Source organism: Palaemon carinicauda, chromosome 43 (assembly GCF_036898095.1).
Source record: "Palaemon carinicauda isolate YSFRI2023 chromosome 43, ASM3689809v2, whole genome shotgun sequence".
Classification (NCBI taxonomy): domain Eukaryota; kingdom Metazoa; phylum Arthropoda; class Malacostraca; order Decapoda; family Palaemonidae; genus Palaemon; species Palaemon carinicauda.
This window is the reverse complement of record NC_090767.1, coordinates 55,547,515-55,557,514: the sequence shown is the minus strand read 5'-3', so window position 1 is coordinate 55,557,514 and position 10,000 is coordinate 55,547,515. Positions and strand designations below refer to the sequence as shown.

The 10,000-nt window shown below is 34.8% G+C and overlaps 1 protein-coding gene across 1 annotated transcript in view; it reads right to left on the bottom strand.

The window, feature by feature from the left end:
- Positions 1-2,436: 2,436 nt before the first annotated feature.
- Positions 2,437-10,000, bottom strand: part of LOC137633896 (putative per-hexamer repeat protein 5) — a 15,513-nt gene continuing 7,949 nt past the window's right edge. Inside the window, exons 2-3 of the mRNA XM_068366137.1 lie at positions 5,976-6,668; positions 2,437-2,669 (exon numbers count right to left, since the gene is read on the bottom strand). Of these exons, the coding sequence (XP_068222238.1) occupies positions 2,437-2,669; positions 5,976-6,668 (926 nt within the window). The remainder of the gene's footprint in view (positions 2,670-5,975; positions 6,669-10,000) is intronic.

Below are 10,000 nucleotides of genomic sequence, written 5' to 3'. Positions count from 1 at the left end.
CTCTCCTTCTACTTCAAAAGATTTAAAAGCATTTATTGATATCTAGAAGCATACCCGTTTAAAAGCATATATCAAAGCATCTAAAACTACTACTATATATTTAAAATGATTTCAAAGCTTTTTACTAACTGTTTCAAAGCAATTAGGGAAACATCAGGAACTTGAAAGCATTCTTTTTAGGCTTTGACTTAAACTGGAGAATATTCAAAAGTATTCTATATCATTTATGGGAATTCTGGAGTATTCTAGAGTATTTTAAAAGCCATAGTGGTTAATTGTAGGGTTTCTAAAGAATTGATAAACCATTCAAAGCCTTTTAAAAGTAATTGTATTCATTTTTTGGAATTCTAAAGCATTAATGAGCATTTCAAAGCATTATACAGTCTTTCAAAGAACTATACTAGATCATTTGTAGGAATTCTAAAGCATTTGAAAGAATTGGTAAGCATTTCAAAGCATTGATAAGCCTTTAAAAGCATTGTTAAGCATTTCAAAGCATTGTAAAGCATTTCTCAAAGCCTTATAGAGTCTTTCAAAGCTTCTATCAGGAGGTGAAATAACCCCAAAAATCACAGGATTTCTGAAACCATAAAAACACTTGACTGAAGACACACAAGACTTTTCTTCCTTTCTATTTTCTCAACCTCATAAAAACCCCTTTCCCATCTGGGAGGGGTTAGGTGGAACCCCTTCCCCCCTCCTCCACCCACTGGGGGGGGGGGGTCAGGGGGCCAAGATAAACCTCTGTAAATAAAAACTAAAAAAAGGGAGATTTTGTGGGACTTCAAATCTAGAAGGTAAACATCATATTGTCTCTGGGGGAAACAAAGAGAGCTGTTTATGGCAGCACTGGAGTGAGTGTAGTCTATTGTGATATAAATGGGTATTAAAACAGGATTTTTATTGTTGTTTGGTGAATAATAGCAGGTGAAAAGGCTGTTATTATTGTTATATATATATATATATATATATATATATGTATATATATATACTGTATATAAAACAAGATGGTAACTCAGGTGAGCGATTGTTATCAATTGCCGCTTTTTATTTCATTAATCGGAAACAATACATCCCAATTATCATTATCCTTTATTTTTAAAAAATACAGTTTTATATCAGAAATAAACTAGAAGCCTATTGTCAATGATATATTGTTGCTATTTATTACTATTACATAATCTATTGAGAACAAAAGTATGAATAATTAAAATTTATTCATAAATCGGCATCTCATATAAAAAACTTGTTGCCATTTACCTCTATTCACTCGAACTTTAAGAAGAGAGAAAATTTCAAAGCTGAATCATTATCCCTTTCTGTTTTCAGTGTTTGATTTCAAGTTCTCTGAGAGACGTTTTTGGTATGAGGATGCAAGACCCATACCCATATAGCTCTTTTAGCTACCCACTATAGTCTATCAACTTCCAGGTACATAACTCACTACTACAATCAGAAGAGACATTTGATTGAGAGGGATATTGGACTAAGTTGTTGTTGTTATTATTATTATTATTATTATTATTATTATTATTATTATTATCTACATAATTTGAAGAGCAATATGTTTCTAAATAAATTGACAATCAAGGAAAAAATAATCAAACAGAATTAACATTTCTGGCAACTCAAGCTGCAAAATGATGTTGTTTACTCATTTTTATCATACAGAAATAAACTCTAACACTACTATTAGATTTAAAACTGTCAGGTGGAGAAAAATATATTTTTTTGTATTTAAAGCAACTCACCTTACTGCAATTTGATATATTTACCGAAAATATTAAGGCTATTTTGATGTAAATTTCGAATAAGAACCGAGAAATAAAAATTGCCATTTGACACCTTTCACTGTGAAACTAAAATTAGTGTAGGCTATCAACAATTTAATTCTGAAATCAAGAATCGATAATCTACAAGAAGCAATTTTTTCTTTGGTATAATCAACCTTTTGTTATTTATTATATAAATATAAAGCATCAAACAACCCTTTCCTTATATTAATTGGAACACAATATGGCAATACTACCTCCAAGTTACCATATATCTCCAGAGACGAAAATTGCCAGAATTAAGACCTGAGATAATGTTGCAATGTCTAGACACTTTTGGACTTTAAGAATTGCAACAATAGAGAGATTTAAATCAAGCAATTCTAAAGCAGAGCAAGTTTTTGGGACCAGTACCAGTACTAGTACTAGTAGTGGTACTAGTAACAGTCCCAGTACAACCCAGTCCCAGTACAACCCAGTACCAGTACCGATCCCAGTACCAGTACCGATACCAGTACACAGTACCAGTACTAGTGTCAATAATAGTACTAGTATTGGTAATAGTATTAGTACTAGTACTTGTATTGGTCCAGTACTAGTACTAATACCAGTACCAGTATCGTTACTGATATCAGTACCAGTACTGGTACTAGAACTGGTTCAGCTACTGGTACTTGTACTGATACTGGTCACTAGTACCAGTACTAGTACTAGTAATAGTACTAGTACTAGCAATAGTATTAGTACTAGTACTATTACTTGTACCAGTACCAGTACTATTACTTGTACCAGTACTGGTACTGGTCCAAATACCAGTGCCAGTACTGTTACTAGTACTGGTGCTGGTGCTGGTACTGGTACTGATATCAGTATCAGAACCAGTACTAATACCCGTACCTGTACAAGTATAAATAAAAATATCAATACAAATGCTAATACTAATATTAGCACTAGTACTATTAGTACTAGTTGTAGTAGTAGTACTAAAACTAGTACAGTGATGCCTCAGGATACGAAATTAATCCGTTCAGGATGCGGTTTCGTATCCTGATGTTTTCGTATCCTGAGTCGCGTTTTACATGTAAATAGCCTAATCCATTCCAAGCCTTATAAAAAGTCACCTTTTCTTTCATAAACACGCTAAACTGTAGTAATAAACATGCATTGCAGCCATTTCTATCATTCAATAATTAACACAACCGTTAAAAACAGCCTAATCCATTCCAGAAACCACTATGAGATTATTCAATAATGTACAATACGTAGTTATAGCCAAGATATCCTCCCCAAGCCCAAAGAAAACGGTCCGTTTTCTTTACTACGGTACGATACTGTATAAAAGTTACGGTACTGTATGTACGTAAATCATTTAGATCAGTGAAGGTGTATTGTTACTGTACCTGTACGTACACCTAAATTAATTATTGATACTGTACCTGTACACTCTGAAAAAAAGGTTACAGTTAATTAGTGTAACAAAAAAGTTGAAACTTACCTTTTGAGTGAGACGATGTCCGATAGCGAAGTCGCAGCAGAGGAGGATGGCATAAGGCAGAAAACGTAACAAGTGACAGACTACGTACAGTAATTTACACGCTTAACACATTAACACTTAAACTTTACAAAATAAAAAAAAATGGCAGAAATAATTAACACTTAACATTACGTATGGAAAACTATAAAATGAAAGAAAAAATTACTTTAACACTTAACGGTAACATAAAACTTAAAATTGAATTTTTTTTTTTTTTTTTTTGCCTTTTTATAACTTTACGTTTTTCTTATTTTCTAAATCTCTTCTACTTCTTCATCACTTTCTTTTTTCTGTTTCTTTTCTTTACTTTCACCTTCTACTTCTTCATCTCTTTCTTTTTTCTGTTTCTTTTCTTTACTTTCACCTTCGTCTTGGCCTACCAATACCGCTGGCCTCTTTAATAAGAAACTATCCATTGAAGCTTGTTTCTGCCTACTTTTCAACACATTTCTAAAATGCGTTAGGCAAACGTCATTGCAGTGTTGAAGCGCACGGTTGGTATAAACTTTTTCTGGATGTTCCTTTTCGACGAAGTCTGCCATTTTATGGAAACATGCAAGAATTTCCTTAATGTCTGCCGTTTTCAAAGGTGCAACATCCTCCTCATCACCGCTAGAGAACTGCTCTTGAACATCACTCACTTGCATCGTCTCCAACTCCTTCAAGTCGTCCGTCGTCAACTCCTCGTGGTGCTCCTCGATAAGTTCATCGATATCTTCCGCGCTAACTTCCAGCCCCATGGACGTACCAAGATGTACGATGTCAGCCACCTCAGACTGCTGAATTGGTTCAGGATCGTCAACGATCTCGGCTTCTCCTCCAGGCTTCCCGAACCCCTCGAAGTCTCGTGCAGAGACAGCATCGGGCCACAGCTTCCTCCAAGATGAGTTTAGGGTACGCCTCGAAACTTCCTGCCAAGCGAGATCGATGAGTTTGAGGCATATCACGATGTTGAAGTGATCTTTCCAAAATTCACGCAGAGTGAGGTTTGTACTCTCTGTGACTTGTAAACATCTCTTGAAGAGATGCTTCGTGTACAATTTTTTAAAATTAGAAATAACTTGCTGGTCCATGGGCTGGAGGAGAGGGGTGGTGTTAGGCGGTAGATACAGGACCTTTATGAAGGAATACTCGGCCAGAAGATATTCCTCGAGGCCAGGAGGGTGAGCTGGAGCATTGTCCAACACCAGCAGACATTTCATAGGGAGGCGCTTTTCTTCCAAATATTTTCGGACAGTCGGACCGAAGCAGACATTCACCCAATCAATGAACAGTTGCCTCGTTACCCAGGCTTTTGCATTCGCCTTCCACATCACAGGAAGGTTCTCCTTAATAACTTTGTGGGCTTTGAAGGCTCGGGGATTTTCTGAATGGTACACCAGCAGGGGCTTTATCTTGCAGTCCCCACTGGCGTTTGCACAAAAAGCAAGGGTAAGCCTGTCCTTCATAGGCTTATGTCCGGGTAGCCTCTTCTCCTCCGCCGTGATGAATGTCCGACGAGGCATTTTCTTCCAGAAAAGCCCAGTTTCGTCGCAATTGAAAACTTGCTGCGAAGTGTAGCCTTCCTGCAGAGTCAACTCCTCGAACGTTTTAACAAAGGCTTCGGCAGCCTTCGTGTCCGAGCTGGCTGCCTCCCCATGCCGTACCACTGAATGGATGCCAGTCCTTTTCTTGAACTTCTCAAACCACCCACGAGAAGCCTTAAACTCTGGGGGTTCCTGCTGGGATGTTCCTTCTCCTGCTCCTTCTTCGGCCTGAGCACGCACGAGATCACCGAAAATGGCGGAGGCCTTCTGGCAAATTGTAGTCTCAGTGATGGTGTCTCCTGAGATCTCTTTGTCCTTGATCCACACAAGAAGCAGCCTCTCCATCTCGTCATGCACGTGCGTTCTCTTGTTGGAGAAAATAGTGACGCCCTTAGAAGGTGTTGCTGCTTTGATGGCCGCCTTCTGCTTCAGGATGGTGCCTATCGTAGACGGATTCCGGCCATACTCCTTGGCGATCGCACTTAAACGCATGCCAGACTCGTACTTTTTAACGATTTCAAGTTTCGTCTCCATCGAGAGCATCGTCTTCTTCTTCTTTCCTTCGGCAACATTCTTGGGACCCATGGCTTCAGTAATACGTAATATAATACACTACGTAACGTTATATACAGTCTATGTATAGTAAACACTAATACAGTACAGTGCACAGTAACGAAAGTTTATTAACGATAACACGTGGCGTACGAATGTACTGTATATTAACACAAAGTCAAACAAGCGAAAGCACACAACACAATGTCTGTTAACGATACCGCGGTCGGAACGAAAAGAGAGAGAGAGAGATGAACGCCCGTGCGTAGGCAAGCTGGGATAGTTGCCGACCAATAGGAAAGCAGGATCTTATGGCGTCAGCTAGCGTCTGAGTAGGGAGATAACCAATGGGTGAGCGGGAGGCTGTAAGTGAGTCTACCCAAGTTCAAAGTCTGGCGGCGCGCGCTTTTTAAAATTACTCTCGGCGAAGAGTTGGGATCTCGTAAGGTTTTCGTATCCTGAAATTTTATCCGTATCCTGGGGCATAAAAATCTTCGAATCACTTTTCGCATCCTGAATTTTTCGTAAGCAGAAACTTTCGTATCCAGAGGTATCACTGTATTGGTACTGATACTATATCAGTAACAGTACCAGTGCTAGTACTAGTATTAGTACTTATACCTTTATACAGTACCAGTCGTAGTACTAGTACTAGTACTAGTTCAAGTACTGGTATTAGTACCATTATAAGTACCAGTACCAACACTAGTACTGTTATTGGTACTGATAATGATACCAGTACTGGTAGTGATCCAGTACTAGCACCATTACCAGTACTAGTACTAGTGCTAGTATTGGTACTCTTACTGGTACTGGTACCAGTACCAGAAAAGGTACCAGTACTAGTAGTCGTACATACTAGTACTAGTACTAGTACTATGACTGGTACTGGTACTAGTTCAGTATCAGTACCAGTACCAATAGTAATACTAATACTAGTACTAGTATTCTTACTGGTACTGATACTGGTAGTGATATCATTAACAGTAACAGTACCAGTACTAGTTCTAGTACCAGTATTATAAGTAGTACTTTTGCCTTTACTTGTATTGGTACCGGTACAGATACTAGTACCAGTACTAGAAATAGTACTGTAAATACTACTAGTACTAGTACTGGTACTGGTAATAGTACTGTGACTAGTACTCGTACTAGTACTATTACTAGAACTGGTACTGGTACGGAAACCATTACCAGTACCAGTACTAATGCTAGGGCTACTACTAGTAATAGTACCAATACTAGTACTTTGTACTAGTACTAGTACCAGTGGCAATACTAATACTAGTAATAGAACTTGTACTATTTTAAATACTAGTACTGGCACAGTTACTGGTACTGGTACTGTGTACAGTGTACTGGTACTGTGTACTCTGTACTGGTACCGATACCAATACCAGTGCCAGGTCTAATACCAGTGCTAGTACCAGTAATAGGACTGGCACTAGTACTGGTACTTGTGTCAGACAAATGATTTATTTGGATAAATTTCATATGCAGAAGGTTTTATATATATCATTGCTGCCTTTATTTGTGAATTTTATTAATTAATAAGAAATAGGGAGACAAATGCAGTTTGTAGTAATTGTAAAGATATAGATCAGGAAACATTTCCGAGCTAAAAGGGCACCGCTGCGAGTCGGTGCAAATCTGCCTCGCCAAAAGAAATGGACTATAGGTCCAAGGGCCTACTTTAACTTGCCGGACTCGAGGCGAACCCCGAGTTGTAGCTGCACAGACAATACCTGAAGAACATGTCAGGATCTTTGAAAGATGTCAGGGTGATGTCAGGAATCTTTGAAAGATGTCAGGGTGATGTCAGGAATCTTTGAAAGATGTCTGATTGATGTCAGGATCTTTGAAAGATGTCAGATTGATGTCAGTATCTTTGAAAGATGTCAGATTGATGTCAGGATCTTTGAAAGATGTCAGATTGATGTCAGTATCTTTGAAAGATGTCAGATTGATGTCAGGAATCTTTGAAAAATGTCAGGGTGATGTCAGGAATCTTTGAGAGATACCAGATTGATGTCAGTATCTTTGAAAGATGTCAGGGTGATGTCAGGATCTTTGAGAGATACCAGATTGATGTCAGGAATCTTTGAGAGATCTCAGGGTGATGTCAGGAATCTTTGAGAGATCTCAGGGTGACGTCAGGAATCTTTGAAAGATGTCAGATTTATGTCAGGACGTTTGAGAGATGTCTGGGTGATGTCAGTATCTTTAATCTCAAATTATATTTTTTTTCCAGGTGTCCATCTCTGATATTAATCTCTGCTATTTTGCTTTACAGCAACAAATTAACAAACAATTGTTAACGAATCTTAATAATAAAGTCTTATTCAATAAATATTCATTGTATAATTATATATATTTTTTTTATTTCATACAAATTAATGTTTCTTTTTTGTCTTTTGTACAAAATATTATTCTTTTCCCCTTTTGTGTTTAGTACTAGTGGTTTTTTTTATCTTTTGTTTTTCGTACACGATATTATTCTTCCCTTTTTTAGTGTTTCGGACAGATTGTTATTCCGTTTTATTTCTGTAATTTACATTTAAATATAATATTTAATAGATTTTCATATTTATTTAATGATCTAAAAGTCAAAAGTCTGTTTGAAAAAAAAGCCTTTTTATAATCTTGAAATCGCATTCAGTAAACTCGTTTTTGCTCAAGAGGAGGACGTGTTCGTACGACTGTCATTTTGACTTCAATTTATCAAAAGTAATTATCATATAATTCAATTTTGGTACAAGTAACTTAAAATTGTAGGTGTTCCCTACAATTACTATAAAATAATCTAAGATATACCTTCTATTATATTCGTTACTTTCAGACGTTACAAATTAAGACGAAGTCAAAGCCAAAGTCAATAAGAGATGGACGAGAACTAAAGGCGGGAAATCTCGGCTTATGATTATTAACATAAAAGAATAAATGGAATCGAAAACATCTAATAAACTACACGAATAAAACATTGGAGAGAGAGAGAGAGAGAGAGAGAGAGAGAGAGAGAGAGAGCTCTTTAGCTCGACCAACGCTTGCTAACGTTCGGGTGGGTTTGACCTCGTCTTCATTTTTAAGATTTGCATTTATAGATTTTAAATTAACAGAGCAAATCCTTAATCTATCTTATTAATCTATACTTTATTTATTTATAGTTAATATAGTAGTTAAGATACGTCTATGCAATACTTAAACGGTTAAATTAATCGTATTTATAAAGTCGAAGTTGAAGTTAAATATCATTCGGACACTGATTGAGTCAACTCGAACGAACAATGTTTCTTTCGCTTAGCTTAAAAGACGCCATTGTTTTTTTATATATTTATTTAATAACGATTTTTTTATCATTTTATGAAGCGTTATTTAATCATTATCTTATTTATATAAATATTCTTATCATCATCAAACAATATTTTTTTTCATGTATTATTATTAGGAAGTAAAATACTGTCTCCATGGCATGGAAATAGAAAACGAAAACCCGTTGGAAATTATATATTTATAAACAGAAATAAAAGATTTTTTGTATTAAATGGCCCAAAAAGTTATATATATTTATATAAAAATGGGCGAAAATGAATGGGTTATGAATAGGGCCTAACACTAATGAAAAAATTATTAAAAACTTGAATATTTTAGTCATGTCGGCTCCCACAGACTTTGATGCAAGCCATTATCAATGATTTTTTTAATCAATACTGTTTTTAATCAATACTGTTTTTAATCAATACTGTTTTTAATCAATACTGTTTTTAATCAATACTGTTTTAAATCAATACTGTTTTAAATCAATACTGTTTTAAATCAATACTGTTTTTAATCAATACTGTTTTTAATCAATACTGTTTTTAATCAATACTGTTTTTAATCAATACTGTTTTTAATCAATACTGTTTTAAATCAATACTGTTTTAAATCAATACTGTTTTAAATCAATACTGTTTTTAATCAATACTGTTTTTAATCAATACTGTTTTTAATCAATACTGTTTTTAATCAATACTGTTTTTAATCAATACTGTTTTTAATCAATACTGTTTTAAATCAATACTGTTTTTAATCAATACTGTTTTAAATCAATACTGTTTTTAATCAATACTGTTTTTAATCAATACTGTTTTTAATCAATACTGTTTTTAATCAATACTGTTTTTAATCAATACTGTTTTTAATCAATACTGTTTTAAATCAATACTGTTTTAAATCAATACTGTTTTAAATCAATACTGTTTTTAATCAATACTGTTTTTAATCAATACTGTTTTTAATCAATACTGTTTTTAATCAATACTGTTTTAAATCAATACTGTTTTAAATCAATACTGTTTTAAATCAATACTGTTTTTAATCAATACTGTTTTTAATCAATACTGTTTTTAATCAATACTGTTTTAAATCAATACTGTTTTTAATCAATACTGTTTTAAATCAATACTGTTTTAAATCAATACTGTTTTTAATCAATACTGTTTTTAATCAATACTGTTTTAAATCAATACTGTTTTAAATCAATACTGTTTTTAATCAATACTGTTTTAAATCAATACTGTTTTAAATCAATACTGTTTTAAATCAATACTGTTTTTAATCAATACTGTTTTAAATCA